The sequence below is a fragment of the Ctenocephalides felis genome, unplaced genomic scaffold (genome assembly GCF_003426905.1).
Source record: "Ctenocephalides felis isolate EL2017-DRISC unplaced genomic scaffold, ASM342690v1 CF-g0.4_SCAFFOLD_02502, whole genome shotgun sequence".
NCBI classification, from domain to species: Eukaryota; Metazoa; Arthropoda; class Insecta; order Siphonaptera; family Pulicidae; genus Ctenocephalides; species Ctenocephalides felis.
The window spans coordinates 1-19317 of record NW_020538656.1 but is presented as its reverse complement, the minus strand read 5'-3'; the positions used below and the strand labels follow the sequence as shown (position 1 = coordinate 19317).

At 27.7% G+C, this 19317-nt stretch overlaps 1 protein-coding gene across 1 annotated transcript; it reads left to right on the top strand.

Moving 5' to 3' along the window:
* Positions 1-3801: 3801 nt before the first annotated feature.
* Positions 3802-18728, top strand: LOC113380979 (astacin-like metalloprotease toxin 1; the record flags this gene model as incomplete). The annotated part of the gene is made up of 5 exons (XM_026619996.1): positions 3802-3811; positions 3988-4109; positions 12312-12387; positions 15492-15600; positions 18548-18728. Coding segments are annotated over exons 1-5 (498 nt in total), but the record flags the coding sequence as incomplete, so codon positions are not given.
* Between the last annotated feature and the right edge of the window lie 589 nt (positions 18729-19317).

The following is a 19317-nucleotide window of genomic DNA, read 5'->3' as shown; positions in this document are numbered from 1 at the left end:
AATCTGTTTAAAATTGCTATTCGAATAAGATATAATTTATTTCAATAAAAAAGTAACAATACGAAAGCCCGGGAGATTTAAAAAATGTATGATAATTATGAATGATTAAAAAAGAGTAATAAAAAATCTTTCTTAAAAATCGATAATAAAAAGCATGGATCTGAATTTTCCTACAATAAGGAAATATGCTGTAGCAATATCATCGTGAATTCAATTATCAATACATTTCGAACAGTTTTAATACCATAGAAAACTAATTTAAAAAAAAAACAATGATTTCATTAAATCGTTCCATTATACGAAATGTTCTTTAGAGTACAATTATACATTGTACAATTAAAAAAGCGTTTTAAATTGGAAAAGTAATTGATTAATTTATCTATCGATTTCTTGAATTTAATTAAATTCTAAATTGATAAAAATGTTAGGTTCAGGTATATTTTTAAATTCACACTCGCGGAAAATTTTGTAGATTGAACTGTTTAATCAAGTATTATAATCTTTATCATTAAGGTAAAAAAATTAGTTTACATTTTAAAAGCTTAGAAAATTTTATCAAAATCTTGTTTGTATATAAAATATTAATTTACTTTAGCTTCATTTTGGAATTGAAGATGTTTCTATATACGGAATGGCTTGATCAATTTAAAAGATTCAGATTTAAAAGAAGTTCAGTTAATATTTTCATATATTGGTGAAAGAAAAGCAAGCAGGTACAGCAGTTTGAGAAACAATAGAAATTTGCTAAAATATCTATATATCAAATATAATGATCAAATATAGATTTTTAACATAGTAGACGCGATAAATTTTCATATTATAGAAATTTCAACAATATGATTTTAGGTCAATTTAACGGATTAAAAATGGTCATGTTTCCAATAGGTAATTTTCCAAATTCACTTTTCTGCTCTGCGTAAGATTTAACTTTACTTTGAATCTTTCTTACTAACAATGAGATCAAAAATTAAATTTGTCGCACTTCAAAGATTTTTCAAAATATATTTCTGACATATACTAAATGAAGAATTTTTGATATCGGTGCTCTCGTTTATCAGAATACGTGGACAAAAGATTTAAAAATATAAGCTCATATATACACACACACACTTTCTTGACATTTGTTCATATTTCATTCAAAATGACTAAATGTGGAGAAAACAAAATCAGCAAATCAGATTTTCTGGCCAAAAATGTAAACATCTCCTTCGAGAACTTTATAGTTCTTGCTCACAATATGGATTTCGTGAGAATAAGAAACTAGTTGAAAGTGGCATTCAGCCTTAAGGAATATTGCATGAACTTCCATAATTGACTTATAAATCGACCAAAATTAAGATTTAGATATTTATATAAAAATTTCAACTGAGTATTTGAAAATGAAGTTTTTACTTTCAATTAAATCTAAACATTGCGATTTCCAATTGAATTTTCTCAAACACATTTTTATTCTCTGTAATTATATTATTTATATTGCACAGACCTAATTATATTCCAAATTTTAATGAATTTACAATGTTTGACTCTTCACATCATAAAAGCAACTTTTTATACAAATTTTGACTAATATTTTTCAAAATTTTGATTAATTTTTAAAATTAAATTGCTTGCCTCAAGACTGTAAAATTTTTGTATGTTCTTGGAGACTATGACATCTATCAAAATGAAAAGTTTAATTGAATAAAAAAAATCAACACTTAATTACAAGAACTTGTGCCAGCAAATTTTTACAAAAACTAATTAGTATCTCTCCCAACCAATATCAGTTTTTGAAATTTTGTAATCGATTCCGAATTGTGGGCTAAAACGTGGACGAAAAATGTTTAACTTTTTGGCTATTTACAAAGAAACGACTTAGCTGATCGTTTTTGAGAAAACGTCGACAACGAAAGGTCATAAATCGGTTCACACACACACATACATTTTCCAAATTTGGTCTCACGTCGTTCAGAATGACTTGAAACGTCAAAAAAACAAAAATAACATTAAAATTGATTGTATTGACAAAATATAGACAAACTAATGGAGTTTATTATTTAGCGGTTTTGAGAAAATTTCGACGAAAGGTCAAAAATTGGTTAACACACATAATTTGGCAAAATTAGGTCTCATTCGATTCAGAATGACTTGAAACGTCGAGAAGACAAAATTAGCAAATCGGATTTTTTGACAAAAACATAATTTTCTCCTTCGGGAAGTTAATTACTAAAGGACATCGAATTTAATAAAGCAAAATATTTGCTTGATATTATTTGAATCCATATCCAAAATCACGAAATTTATGAAAATCCGTCAATTAAAGAAACATCAAAATAATAAAAGTTGGCAAAGATTGTGTCAAAAATGAAACATTTTCTTTAAAAACAAGAATTTGCAGAAATATTTTTTAAGGAAGAATACCATACACCACGAGTTATTCTCAAGGTCTGTTAAATTTTAGGCGTACTTCTATATGGGGCTTAAACCGCCGCACACGTCGAACGCCAAACGGCGAAAGCATTCTGTTTGAATTGTTAGCAACCCACTGTAACCCACTTTTACATAATAATCAGAGCACGACCTCAGCCAAATATTGTTTTAATACGCACTAAAATATATGACGGTTACTAAAACAACATGTTTCATATGAGCAAAGCGCGTTTGGATAACAACAAATTTCGTATTACGGACCATATAGAAGGGTTTCAATTATTCATAACTCGTCAGAGAATCGAGAACGTATAACGTAATAGGCTTGCATAATAATATATGGTTCGGTATGGTTTGGTTTATTAAATTCAGCCTGGATTTCTGCCACGGTTTAGGCTTATAACACTCAGAAACCGAACGTGATACAAAGATTTTCAAATTCTATTCATGTACGGATTATGGTTTTATGCTATATTTCGTAACGTTAGTAAACTGATTTATTCAAATGACCAAGCAGTTTTATAAAGGTTTGATTAAACTCAAGCAGTTTTTGAAATATTGTAAGCCATAAATTCAATATTTATATAAATATAAATTTACTTTTTGATCTTCTATCCTGAACAAAAACAAATATTTTTAGTTTAGGATCTAATGTTTTTAATCTAAGAATAGTTTCATTTTTCCGGATCAAAAGTTTACATTCAAAGTATTGTCTATGGAAACAAAAGAAGTTTGAAATTTTATAATATTGAATAAAAAATATAAATATAATTTTTACTGACCAGAATTATATTTGGTTCTGGTTTATCGCAAGTTTTAAGAATATAGTCCTTCAAGCCAGATTATATTTTTTGTTTTTAGCAAATATTATGAAAACAATAGAGTAAATGCCATTTTCAAATAAAATTAAATATTTCTTTTGCGTTAATTGTAGTTGTATTATGATCTATAATCACATACAAATATTGATTATTAGTTATTGGCCAGCAATGAACATCAAGGTTTGATTTGAAGTTAAGGAAAATGAATTAAGGAATTTTTCATAAAATTAGTTTTAATGGTATAAAGAGTCACTTTATTTTCAGTTGAGTTCAAAAATGTCATTCATTTAATGTTACAGCGTTATAAATAATTCGAGATCTAAGATTTATTATACTTCATCGGATTGAAAAAAATAGAAATTTTTCTATCAAAAACTGTTGTATCTTGAAATTTTAATATTCAATCTCTATTTTTTTACAAAAATTACTCTTTATAGCCCTGTCAATTTAAACCTAAAATTAGGGTGAATGTTACTATAATTCATAATGGGCTGTAACTTGGCAAAATTGTTAAAAACACAATTATAAAAAAATTCTCAAAAGTCTTCCTCGATGCGATGCGAGCTAAAAAATGGCACAAGGTCAGAGATAAAAAAGATACCATCTTGCAATTTTTAGCTAAATTTTTAGTTTTATCGCAAAATTACCGGAGACAATATTGTAGAGCATAAAATTATCATATTGATCATAAAATGCATCAATACTTTTTTGCTCAGAGACGCCGTTTTAAATTTAAATTATTAATTTTTTAAACCAGGAAAAGCTTATACTCAAGTGAAGAAGAAGAAGAAAAAAAGAAGAAAGAGAATAAGAAAAGATCAAGAAAAACAACAGGAAACAGATGTAGAAACATTTGAAAATTATTATTCCCACAGTCAGGTAATTTTGCGATAAAATTGACCATTTGGCTAAAAATCGCAAAAGGGTCATTTCCTTGACCTTTCACCGTGTGCCATTTTTTTTATCTTGCATCGGATTGATGAGAACTAGTGATTTTTTTTATAATTGTTTTTTAAACAATTTTGCCAAGTTACAGCCCATTATGAATTATAGTAACCTTGAATGCGTATTCGGGGCTATTATGCAAATTATTTATAAACTGTGTACTGATTGTGCGAATCGGGAAATATTTGTGCAATGAAAAGGGCGATCAACCCTTGATAAAATAAATTGTTTAGGTAAAATAAATGCTTTATCATATGCTCAGAAAAAAGTCAATTAAAATTCAGTAAACAAAACACTCACTAAGCGTGATGAAAAATTATTTAATTACTGAAATTACTATTATGAAATAGAGAATTGAAGTATATATTTTGTCAACTCCGCATTAAAATGGGGGTTGTCGATAAAAAAGTAAAAAAAATGGGTTGTATGTATATATAGAAACCAGATATAAGTTTTTAAATGAGGTAAAATAAGATATAGCTAAGGTATATATATATATATATATATATATATATATATATATATATATATATATAATTATATACCACTTTTATGTATGTTAGGTTACGTATTTCAAATGTAAAGCAAAACTTAAGCAAAGAAAGTTAAAGCACATATTGATTTTAAACTCTGAATAGAGTTATTCGTTATAAGTTGATTATAATAGATCAAATTAATAGCTCTGTTGACTTTGCATTTATATGCGACTCAATTAACAAACTCAAATTCACATGTTTAACAAAACTATAAATTAGTTCTCTACATTTTACACATGAAAAACTTTTATGCACTAATGAGAAGCAAATTTGAACACCTATTCAGAAAATTAAAATTGACAAAAATAAAAATACATCATCTATTTTTAACACTTTATATTAAGGTACAAAGAGCTAATATAAAGACACTGATAAATATAACATATGAAAATAAAATGATCGATTACAACAAATATAATTATAAATAATTATATTTTAATTTAAATGTGGTGTGCTTCCATTGGAAGCACACACAATATCATTATTAAATTATAATCAAAATTTATAATTCCTTTGATATCCAAATTAACAAGTTTTCAACGTAAAATTAAATAATTGCATTAACCAGTGATGCAATTGATTATATATTACATATTGAAGGAGCAGTTGTTTCCAGATAATATTTTCATATTTGGTATTTTAATTTATTTTCAATATTGAATCATTTTGTTGAAGATGTAATGAAATGCATATGATAGAAGTTAATAGGTTTAGTAAAATTTTGGGGCTTTTATTGTTCAGCAAGGATTCTTCTTTATTATGTCAAAAAAAAAACAAATATTATAATATAGAGCTGCTGAAAAACTAGAAATGCATTTGTATCAAATTATGGATCCTGATTAAGATCATTTTCATTTAAACTTGCATCATACTTTTGTCGATTTTTTAATATATATATATATATATATATATATATATATTAATTTGAAAATATGAACAAACAACACTCTTTTTCGCACTAATTTATTAAATAATAATTTTTACAAACGTTTCGATACTAGGTTTGTCTCATCATCAGTGTGTTATAATTTAAAATTTAAAATATGGAAATCAAAATTAGCATTTTGTGTTATCCATTACAAGTCGCTCGATATACTGTCTTCTGCCACACCAACGATCGTTGGTGTCCGCATACTCTAACCACTTGAAAACCACTTGAAATTGAATAGTCACGCAATCAGATAGAAAAGGAAGGATTAGGGTCAAGTTGAAAACTGACAAACGCTTATCGAGTTACATCGAATGGCTTTTAAATTTTTTAATTCGGCCCAGCCGTTTTTAAAAAAAATATCGACAAAAGGTCCAAAATCTGTTCACACAAATACTTTTTCCAAATTTGGTCTCATTCGATTCAGAATTATTTGAAACGTCGAGAAAAAATAAAATTAGCAAATTGGATTTTTTTTATGAAAAACATCTCCTTCAGGAAGTTTAATAATGAAGAATAAGAATAAAATAATTTAAAAAGTATATTTGGGTTTCATTATGATATATAAATTTATGTATACTTTCCAGTTTCACTTAAGATTTGATGTTTGATTTAAGATTCATTTTCCAAAATTTTGTAATATATTTAAAATGTTTCCGATCTCTGTCTTTTACATATACATCTGATATATCACCTTACAGCTTTTGCGCACCTCATCAATTCTTTACTGTCTACGACGTAGAGTAGATTTGGTCTACGTGTGCCGTAGCATAGATTTCATCTATAAGAATGATTTCTCGCATATGTATTTCAATTATTGGAAGTACATATGAGAAAAATAAGATAGAAAATGAGGCGACACGTACCGGGAAAACTGAAATTGGATATTTTATCTCCTAATGCATCGTTTTTATCTACATAAGAAAATGAAGATAGTATTTCTTCATGTGATAGTCGACACATAACATTATGCATCATTTTGAATATAATGGAATTTTAATACTGTATGATTAAATTTTGCAATTTAATATTTAATATTAATTAAAATTAATAATTCAATCGAATCTATAATATTAATGTCTTTGTAACAATATTAGCAAATTTTTACAGACTTTTCTTTACGTTTTCGGTTTCGGTTTCGGTTACGTTTATGTTTAAAATAATAATTTTATATAAAATAATCAACAAAAATATGATATTGTAAATAAAACATATTGTGGAAAAAGTTAGTAAAAATGTATAATAAAAATCTCAAAATAATTGATATCATAAAAAAGAAATAAAATGCTAAATAAACCACATAAATCATTGAATGAATACAAAAACTACAAACTAGTTTGTATTGGTATTTTGCTTTGAGACAAGTTACATGAACTTCCCGATCTTAGGTGTAAAAAATTGACATAATCAATAAAAATAAATTAATTTATGAGTGATTAAAAGTATTCCGAGTGGATTTATTACATATCATAAAAAACGAACGAACGAACACGTTAACTCGTGTATTTTCTAAAAGCAATTTTCAAAAATCAATTTTCATAATTGAATCAGTTTCCGTAGGACTTCAATGGTTTACTATGTTCAAGACCAAGTACTCTATCGTTATACTAACTAAATTTTACTAGTTACTAAATCATCTAATTTTAATTTTAAGAAACGTCAAAATCTACTCATTTTCTCAACTTTAATAAATTTTAAAATTAAACTACTTGTCGTAAGGCCGTAATATATCAGTAAGTTCTATAAGACCATAATATATATCGCCAAAAAAGTTCCATTAAAATTGGCTCGGTAGATTTTTACCCCCAACTAATATCTTTCGAACAGTTTGATTTTTTAAAATCGATTCGGTAGTATGAGCTTGAATGGGGACGAAAAGTTTAACACTTTTTTTCAAATTACAAAGAAACGGCTTGGCAGATCGTCGCACAAAACGATAGTTCTCATCGAAATACATAGGACAAACGATAGTCCTCATCGAAATACATCGAATGGCTTTTAAATTTCTGAAATTGGTCCAGGCGTTTTTGAGAAAACGTCGATGAAAGGTCTAGTTTTTTGACAAATGCCAAAAAAAAGATACCAATTTTTGCAAATTTTGAATAATTTTTAAAATTAACGACTTGTCGTAGAGCCGTAATATTGATCTACAAGACTGTGGTATCTGCCATCAAAAAAATCATAAAAAACGTCGAATTTTTTTTTTAAAAACTTTATTACAAGAAAACAGCCCGGACGATCTTTACCAAAAACTAATCAGCACGATTCCAACCAATATCTTTCGAACGTTCTTGAATTTTCAAAATCGATTCAGAATTGCGGCTAAAACGCAGACGATTTTTTTTTCACTTTTCTGCAATTTATAAAGAAACGGCTCGGTCGATCGCCGCACAAAACTCAGAAACGCTAGTCCTCATCAAGATACATCGAATGGCTTTTAAATTTTTGAAATCGGTCCAGCCGTTTTTGAGAAATCGCCGATTCACGGCAAAAATCTGTTCACACACACACATACTTTTTCCAAATTTGGTCTCATTTGATTCAGAATGGCATGAAACAGCGAGAAAACATAAAATTAGCGAATCGGATTTTTTTTTATGAAAACATAAAATTCTTCGGGAAGTTAAAAACAAAGATTATTACTAAATTAAAAACTTTTTTATTAAGTGCCATTAAAATAAATTGACCATATTCATAACTCAAAACATAATAGATCATGGAGCACGTAAGTATGTTAAGGTGATAACTTAAACCATGTTCAAATTTTCATTTGGCCCTTATCTCAACCTTGACTCATTTTCTGTACTAACCTTTCTCAACTAAATGATTATTCTTGTTTAGAATAAAGTACGTTTGAACAATTTATTAAATATTAGGAAATAGCGAAAAATCTTAAGTATATTATAAACAATATGAAACCGAATTATTTACTAATTGCCCAATGAGCTCAAATATGGCAATGATTTTATACATATAAAATGTTGAATTGTAGCTTTTTTATCCATACGTTTTTAGTATTTCATTATAAACGTCACAAAAATTATTTTAGTTTTTAGTAGAACTTTCAGTGAACTTTTGAAGATGATGCTGTTTTTGTCAATATTATTTATTATTAGTATATCATCTGAAAATGTTTTATCAGCACCTATTCAAGAGACCATTTGCAATTACGATGGAACCTTTTGTACTAAAAAGTTAAATGATACGGAAGAAATTTTAGCAAGAAATGCTCTTTACCAAAATGATAAAGCAGAAGGCGATATGATATATAATGTAAGTCATTTATTTTGTTACTATCCTGAATTATTATGTGCACAAAAATATAATAATAAATATATATTTGCAATTATAGAAAGTGTGAAACAATTAAATTCAACCATAAATTAAATTATCTCTCGCTTTTAGAAAACTATGAACTTCAACTACGAGTAATACTTCTAGAACCGCTGTAAAAAATAATAACACAATTACCCATTAAAATGATCATTAGACATATGCACATCAATTTATCAGATATTTTATAGTGCTTTTAAAATGAGTACTAATTTTGTTAAAATGTGTTGGGTTGCGTCCCAAGATTTTTAATTTTTAATTTTTAAAGTATTAATTATATGGTTCAAACAAATTTCAAAATTTTCAGAATAATTTTTTTTTTTCAAAATTTTCAGAATATTTTTTTTTTAAATTGTCAAAAATATACAAGGTTTTATACTTCAAATATAAATTTTGAATTTGCAATTTAGTTTAAAATATTTATCCCATATGCATTATTGTAAGAAATATACCCTCAGATGAAGTCATTCAGCATCTCGTTAATGTAAACATTTTTAACAGGATCGTAATTGTATAATATATGAATTATAAAATATATTGTAATTATCTATTTGAAATTATTTAAAACAATTATTATTATTATCTTTGATCAATATTTGTTGAATATTGATTTTTTTCCTTGAATATTTAATTCTGTTACTGAAAGTTCCAGCAATTTGTCTTAAGGCACGATGCCAAGCATTACTAAATTAACAATTGACTAACATGACAAAATTATCAAGTATTTCACCATTTCACAATCATGATAAGTAAATGCGCCAACTTTTGATGACTTGCGAACATTTTTTTAATGGGGGGTCCCATAAAATGGTATTGCAAAATAGTTTATGTTAACCGCTCCGGCGGCAAAAAATCTCGATTTTTGCGAGTGGAAAGGGTTAATTATGAATATTATTAGCACTTCCATTTTTAAGCCATATTCAAGCAGGAACTGTATGTAGTAGTCATATAATTTTTCGATCATTATTCACACTCATTTTTGTTCATTTATTTATTAGGGAACAATAAAAGCTATTACATTACCAATTATGATTCCCTATTTACATTTACTGTTCGTGCAATAAATTTTACTGCTTTAATCATGAAATTTTTGATGAATGATAACTAATAGCCATGCCTTGTTTTCCAACCTTTACGAGCTACACATTTCATCCATTAAATTATACAAAGCCCGTTCGATATTCGTGATAACACGTATCTTTTGCGTCAAAATCTATTGATTTTATTGCATAACAATATCGTTATTCAAATATTTACTTAATTTGCAATTAATACCAATGGTTATATGGAATACATATGTTAATATGATAAATGAGTGAGTATTTAATAAAATAAAATGTATTATGTGTAATTAAATACCTCACTTTTTGCAAGAGCTTCTGGTTGAATTAGTCCTATCATATTTTTTGTTCAAATAATTAAGTTTTTAAAAGTCACTATTAATTTCTGATCAGAAAGAGAAACTAGTGGTGTATGGCTGCGTGTCTTAAGGCAAATTGATAAAACTTCTCGCATCGTAACGAAATATTCGAGGAATATTAAATGATTTCAAATAGATTATTATAAATACTGCAACATTGTCTAATATTTATACGAATTTAATGAACTGAATTGCAAAGTTAAAATTATTTATTTAAAGTATATATAAGTGGGTTTTAGAACTTTAACCAAAATTGAAATTAAAATCTGAATTATTTTCGATAAGCATAAAAAATGTTTGAAAAAAAAAATTAAAATGATTTTTTTCCAAAAGAAATTGTTTCGTCAGCGCAATCAGCAACAGGAAGTTTTATCAATCATTCGAATCAGACGCTTAATTCTTTCAAAAACTGCCATTTTTCATACAATTAACTCTGTATCTTCAAAATGGCTGGACCTGTCTTTGCCAAAAACTAATAACCTCTTCTCCCAATCATTATAAATTGTTTTTTGGATCATTTAAATCGAATACTCCGTTCTCTCAAAAGCTCAATCTCTATTTTATGCACTCTGCTCCGTATCTACGTAACGGCGGGTCCTGTCTTCGCCAAAAACTAATCAGCACATCTCCCTATCATTTTCTCTGACTTTCTCTCTCAAAATGTTCAAAAACTTCTAAAACGTGAAGATATGAAAAAACTTTCATTCTCGATTTTCTGCCCATTAATACTACAACTTACACTACGGAAAGTTAACTAGTGCATGGCATCGTGTCTTAAGGCAAATCTCTGGAACTTCCTTACGAATACTTTCAAATAGATAATTATAAATAGTGTAACTTTCATTATTTGTATTTTATATATCGGAAACGGTTGGACCTGTATTTGCCAACAATTAATCACCACTACGACCCATATGGAGAAATCGAATGTTTTTTGCGGTGCACTCGAAAACGAATTGAGAATTGACGTCTATAAAATTGTTAGATTTTATTAAACTGAAGAATGTTATTCTTGATATATTATTTTATTTACTGATTGTAAGAAATAATTTATCATCTGACAATCTTGAAAAGTTTAAAAAACGACGCTAAAAATGAAAACCGTTTCTAAGTACCGATCAAAATGAGGTAAAATGTAAAAAAACAAATTCACTAAATTAACTATTTGTCTTTTATCTTCAAATTATATTAATTTTTTATTTCAACAAATTTTAAAAATAAGGTTAAATATAGTAATTATGCGAGTTTAGGTCATAGTTATGTTAAGTCATAATCATGTCAAGTAGAAACTAGTCAACTTAAAAAATTAGAGTTTTATTTCATCTATGTTCATTTATGAAGAAAAATTACTCCTTAATTTGACTTTAGCATTAAAGTATGTGTAGTTGAGACTCTTTTAGGCTCTTATACATTTTGAGGAAAACAAGGAAAATGTTTTGTTTTTCACTATATTTATAAAATGATCAAATTATCATATTTGACTACTTATATTTTATTTTATGCATGTTTTTATCAACTTTTGAAGGTTTTGAAACATTTATATCAGCTAATTCGTTCTTCCGCCTTTGGCAAAAGATTTTACTCATGCCTCATTTAAACAAATTCTATTATATAAAATTGCAATTTTTCAAAAAGCAAATTTAAAATTAATATATCTCCTGTATGATCAATTAAGAATAAAATCTAAATTGCACTAGTACTTCCATATGTTCCAATGTTTATTAAATTCAATGATTGATCAAAGCACGAAGAAAATGGTATTAATGGTGATTAATAATAAAGCTGTTTATTGCATCTATACGTTAACCATTTTTATCAATTGTTTCATTAAAAATATTACAGAAAATATACATTTAATTATGTTTTTAGTTCATGACCGTAATAGGTGTATAAATATTTCTGTACTTTGATTATTCTAGGGCAAATCTGCTATATTAAATAGGGCAGCTCTATGGCCAAATGGTGTAATTCCATTTATGATAGATCCATCATTACGTAAGTATAAAATATTTTTCTATTAAAAATAAATATTCATCTAATATTTAATATATATATATAATATGTAATATAATCATCTCTATAGATAACGTTAAATATCATGCCATACATAGCTTAAATCACAAGTAAATATTATATGCAATTGTTTGGCCCCTGCCCGTTCCAATTTATCCCACCTATAGGATAAAAAAAAATCACAAATTTTTGGAAAACAGCGAAAGAAACACATTTCTGCAATGATGAATCAGCAAGGAGTTTGTTGAACATATAAAGATAGTTGTTTGTTTGATATGTGATTTTTGTTCAGAATATAATTGCTATGAAAATTAAATTAGACCTTTGTGCCCCGCCCTACCTTAGGTGCTCGCTGGTGATGGCTGATGATCTGCAAATGACCGCCAACACAGTTATCCGGTGCATTGGAAATGAAGCCCTTATCATTATAAATTTAATAGGTTCAATTCTTACTATTTTCATTTCGATGTAAATTCTTTAAACACAGTCCCTTAGCACTCAGATTTATTCTTTAATTGCTGCCGAGCCAGGGCTCGATCCCTTCTCGCCTGATCCTGATCCCTACAGATTGAGCACTTGATGTAGTGATTTAGTAAACAGTAATTTCATGTAATCCTCATTCCATTACTGACGAAACGTGTTTAATACTTTGCCGTATCTACATTTCCATTCCCAAGAGGATTACTTATCAGAAGAGGTTCATCACAATAAAAACAAACATAAAATACAGAATCAAAACGAAATGTTGGCGTATCATTAAACAACTCAGATAATGATGATTTCGGCCTTCAATAATTTTCATTTATTTTTAGGATTGACTAATATCACCAGTTACCACTAATTAAAAGTAGAGCGTTGTATTTGAAATTCTTTTCCAGATAAAATCATCAATAATCATTTACAATTAAAAAAACTCTTTGCTAAGTTTGAAATATTCTTATTAACTTCCCATAAGGTAAGTTATAGTAATCGCAAAAAAATCGAAAATGAAAATTTTTATATATCTCTACGTTTCAAAGGTTTTTGAACATTTTGACATACCTTAGAAAAAATGGATATATGTGTGTGTGCAGATACAAATTTTTGTCGACGATTTCCGGAACACCGATCAACCGATTTGAATAATTCAAAAATCATTCGATTCGTATTGATAAGGAGACATGCTGATTAGTTTTTGGCAAAGGCAGGTCTAACCGTTTCGAAGATACGGCACAAAAGGTGCCAAAAACGGTAAATCAGTTTTTACGAGAACGGAGCGTCCGAGGTTAATAATTCAAGAAACATTTTACTTGCATTGACAAGATGAAAAACTGGTTAAATTTTTGGGAAAGCAGGTCCAGCGGTTATGGACTCCCAATCAAAATAAGTTAAAAAAAATCATTTTGCGGTCAAAAATATTAGATAATAGATATTTTATATAGATTTTAATAATGTGTACACATTTTGTATAATTTTTTTTGGATTCCGTACCAAGATTTTTAATTACGGTATGGGTAGTTCCAGAAATTTGCCTTAAGGCACGATGCCATGCACCCCACTAGTTATTACCTAATTATTCACCGCTAAATAAAATTGGGATGTTGTATTGAAAATTGGTTTAAAACAAAATGTGGCCTATCACTGAATAGTTCAAAATAAAAGTTTTGGCCTTTACTAATTTTGATTTATAATAAAATACAGTAGAGGCTACACTTGAGGCCTAAAAAGTGGGGAGAAGTTTAAAAAAAAATCACAAAATATCACGTAGGAAGGGAAAATTTAGTAAGATATCATTTTCCAAAAAATTTTAATAAAAATCCAAAAATTTGTTGTTATTTTAACTATTTTAAGTACTGAAAATGCACGTGAAGTGGCGTAAGAGAAGAAGGGAAGGAGGTGTCCACAAATCCTTAAAAATTCATCATTGTAATTATTGTACACCCCTTTTGCATTAACTAATATTTACCACTAATTAAAATTGAGTGTTGTAGTTAAAATTTGTTTTGAAGATATTAAAAAGTAAAAGCATAATTTTAAAAAAATTGCTTTTGCGATGAAAATAAACAAATATGGATTGATAAACCTCAAGAACTTTTTAAAACTTTTATTATTTACATCACTATTAGAATTGTCTCAATTCATATTTTTTTTACTTGAAATTGTTCTGATTACTGTTGAAACTAAAAACAAAATTCTTAGTTTTAATAATTAAATTTGGAAATTATATTTTATCAGTATTAGGATTTATAAATTTTTGGTTTAATAGAGTATAGACTTTATTCGTCATTATCAATTTTTAAATTTTCTAAATTTAAATAAAGTTACGGTTCTATTATTCCGATAAAGTCATTATCGGCACAAATCCTACAAAAAGTGTTAAACTGATTTTACGAACGGTCATTAAATTCAATCAATTTCTCATTTCAAACCGTATCAGTCTTTACCAAAAGCGGATTTCCTATTATTACTGTCAATGCGAATCGAATGGCTTTCGAATGATTTCATTCATTTAATCCATTTGAAATCTGACTTTTTTCTTGAGTATTTCCCATACTATATCTATAATAATGCATTTGTTGGAAAAAAAATAATTTAGTTATAGCTTCATTTTCCTTATACAGAGTTAAGTCGTCCATATAAATGATAAAATATGTTTTAATTACCCCTCATTCATAAAACCTAACTCCATGTATGTGTTATCAAGGAGTCATCAAAAATTTGCACTTATAATAAAATTGCTAGTTAACGTTAGTGAGTTTTATAGATTAGATTTTATATGTAAAATACCTGATCGCACAGCAAATACACAACTCTTTGACAGCTTGTCACTACTAACTCATACGAAGATAGATCCGTAACATAGCATTACTGTAAAATTTCTATTTTATCTGAAAATTGACCACCATATATAAATGTTTAGAAATAATATTAATTATAATATATATAACTTATTGAATTATTTTAAAATTTTCTTCATAAATTTATTTGAATATTTAAAATTTAAACTTATAAGAATATTTAAATTTAAGATTTTTCTAAGATATTTTTAAATAATGTACTAATTAGTTTTGTTTAATTGTTTTTAATAAATATGTACTTAATTTCAGGTAGTGTGGAATACATTGTAAGGCAAGCCATAGAGCAATATCATTATTACACATGCATCAGATTTATTCCAAGAACCAACCAGCAAAACTATTTGCGAATATTCAATGGGTAAGATTATCATAAAATTCATATTTCTTTTATAAAATAACTTATTAAAAAAAACTGTTACTATCTATCAAGTTCCCAAAAACTAAATGTTACTATAAATTATTATTATATTATAATCTCACGTATTTAAAAAAATATGTGCCATTTTTATAATATTAACAATTAAACAAGTAGGATTTCTTAGCGTGTGACAAATATGACTGACATGGCGATTAACATGTTAAGGGGGTATTCTACTGTAGAATTTTGAAAAAGTCGAAACATTTTTTTTTCATATTTTCAAAGTTTAGTTATTCAAAAATATGTCATTAAAAGGATTTTTCAAAATTACTATTATTTCCTGAGTTATAGCCGCTTTAGTGACGTGGTCTCGGTTCGGGTCCGACCGAGTCTCAAAACTTTGAACGCGTTTTTCTCGGAACTACTTTTTTCGAGCTGGCGGTAAGGATATCTCGAGTTCTAATGAACCGATTTACTTCAAATTTGGAGAGGATCTTCTCTATACATTGCTTTATCGCATGGACCTCTACCAAAACTATAACTTTTCATTAAGTATTTTTAAAAAATTCGGAATTGTTAAAAAAAACATGAAAAAAAATTTTTTTTTTCAAACTGCCGCCATTCAAACAAAAAGTTTTTTTTGGCTTATCCAAGGTTCATACGATAGCGACATCTATAATAATTAAGAATCCATCTTTTTTTTATGTTTCGGATCACCAGGAGGGTTGGAATCATGCACGCCAGGACACCCTCTTTTTTTTTGAGCTCCCACTTTGACTGCTCATAACTTTGTAAATTCTAATTTTTTTTCTTTAATAATTTTTTTTATGGAATAATAAAATATCAATAAACAAATGATAAAAAAATCGATAGTAAAAATATCATTTGTTTTCTTTATACAGCGCTTTAAAAACCGGGCAAAATTCATGCTTCTACAGTAGAATACCCCCTTAAATAAAATATCGAATTGATTTTTTTTTTCAAAAATTTTGTATTACTTAGGAAAATATGTATTAGAATCGCATGTAAGTGAATGTGTATGTTTATATATTTACAACAGAGATAATGTCTTGAACTTTGTAGTTTGTTAATAAAATACTGTACAAAATCAAACATACAAATAAATAAAAAACAATTAAATAAAGGAAATAAAATATTAAATACGTATACAGCGCTGAAACTATAGTCAAAACTGGTTTTTAATATTGACCTTAATTGTCTTGAAAAATATTTAAAAAATAGCTCATTGTTTGGAAATATCGAGCTTTTAAGTGCAACCTAAAGAGCTTTAAAGAAATTATGACCATTGTTCGGTTATTGTGTTTAATTTTCATTAAGTTTTTTTTTTTAAACTCTGAAACCGTAACCGTGAGTTACATTTCTAGGGCCGCAGTATAATTATATAAATATAATAACACAATTGTCTCAAGTTTTAAAGAATTAAGACTTTTTGTTGAACTATAAATTTAAAAAAATCGGTCGATTTTGAGAATGGATGCCTTTCTTTAAAAATATGTACTAATGTGTTTTGGAAACTTTTATCATAAGTTGTAGCATTTAATCAGGATTGTAAAATTATATTTATGTTTATTTTTATTATTTTTAGGTTTCTATTTTTTACTCGAATTTTTTCTATTATAATATTATCAAGTATTCTACTATTTTACAACCCTGCGCCAGCTTTTGATGAAACTTACTTACAGACTTTAGGACATTTTTTAAGGATGGGCCTCTCAAGGTTTTATATTCATAGTTATATGAAATGTCTTAATTCTTGAAAACTTGGGGCAATCGTGTTTCATTGAAAGTTGGTAATATGAAGTTTGTTATTATAAAAGTCAAGTTGAGTTTGTGAACTGATTTGATGAATAAAAAGAAATAAATGTGAATTGTCACATTATATATATATATATATATATATATATATATATATATATATATGATTTAGTAGTTAATTTGATGTTGAAATATATGAGTGAGTTCTTGAGGGCGATACTCTTTGTTTGATGTATCGCCCTCAAGAACTCACTCATATATATATATATATATATATATATATATATATATATATATATCACATTTATTATTATTAATACTAAGGTTTAATATATTTTCGTTACAGCGAAGCCATATACTACAACATCGAATTTACATGTTATATAAAAATAGCAATATAAAAATATATAGTTACATAAAAATGTTATGAAAAATAAAAAATCAATTTTCAGGTTTGGTTTAAAAACATTATTACAAAACAAATGTTATGAGAATTTTATGAAAAAACATTAACCATTGAATAAATGTAATTGATTTTCTAAAATTAAAAAATTTAGCGCATGTTGCAAGTTTCTTTTAATATGTACCCGTACATCTGCAATATTATAAAAGCAGTAGCCTAACAATAAGCGATTTTCATAGTATTAGTTGATCCTTTCTGACTTCAGACCTAGGTTCTAGGTACCTGCGTACGTTGAATAACTAACTGGTCGCCATGTTTTCAACTATTTCGAAACCAGTTGATTTTCAACTAGTTATTTCGTTGCGACGAAACGGTTAGTTCGTTAACGAACAAGAAACGGTTGAAAATAACCGTTCGTCGATTCAGCCCATCACTAGCTCATAGCTATCAGACAATGTGAGTTTTTTTTAATTTTTTCACGGTTAAGGTATATCAACTAATACTAACACCCCGTTTCGGCTTGGCGTGAAGTTTTAGAAACCCTGTATAAATCCCATACTCCTATCTAACAACTAATAATATCATTTACAGTATTACTTATGGGATATTTTATAGGTTTATATTACTTTTTAAGCGCCAACATTTTCTACATTAAAATCTGCTTTAAAAAATATCTTTATGAAAGAGATATTCAATATATCAATTTAAAATAGTGTTCAAATAGATCATTTCACGTAAAGGTGATTAATTGATCTCTCAATTTTTTAGTGGCGGCTGTTACGCTCACGTAGGAGTTACATCTGGCGAGCAGCCCGTATCATTGGGGCGCGGCTGCCACAATGTGGGAACGGCCGTTCACGAATTGGGCCATTCCATAGGTTTTTATCATGAACAAAATCGGTCTGATCGAGACGAGTTTTTGCAAATCCACTGGGAAAACATTGCTTTAGTAAGTAAATGCATAATGATTTTCTTTTAATGGCTTTTTTGTTTTTGAAGCAGATTTTGAGCAGACTGTTAAAACGAAATTTTAAATATAACATTTACTATGATATAAATCTTCAGAAGATATTTTAACTTAGGGTAAGTTGTAGTAATCGCAAAAAATCGAAAATGAAAAAATTTTTTATTACGTTTCAGAGGTTTCTAAATATTTTGGCATGCCTTAGAAAAATGGATGTATGTGTGTGTATATGTGCGTGTGTGTGTGCGGATACAAATTTTCGTCGACGATTACGGGAACACGGTTCAACCGATTTCAATTATTCAAAAAACATTCGATTGCTGTTGATAACAGGTGCTGATTAGTTCTTGGCATAGGCAGGTTTAGCCGTTTCGAAGATGCCAAAAGTCCTACAAGCGGTAACTCAGGTTTTAAGAGAACGGAATGTCAGATTTTAGTAATTGAAAAAACATTTTACTTCTATTGATAAGATGAACAACTGATTAAATTTTCATGAAGGCAGGTCTAGCGGTTTCAGAGATCTAGTAAAAAGTAAAAAAATGCCATTTGGCCGTCAAAAATGATCATTAGACAT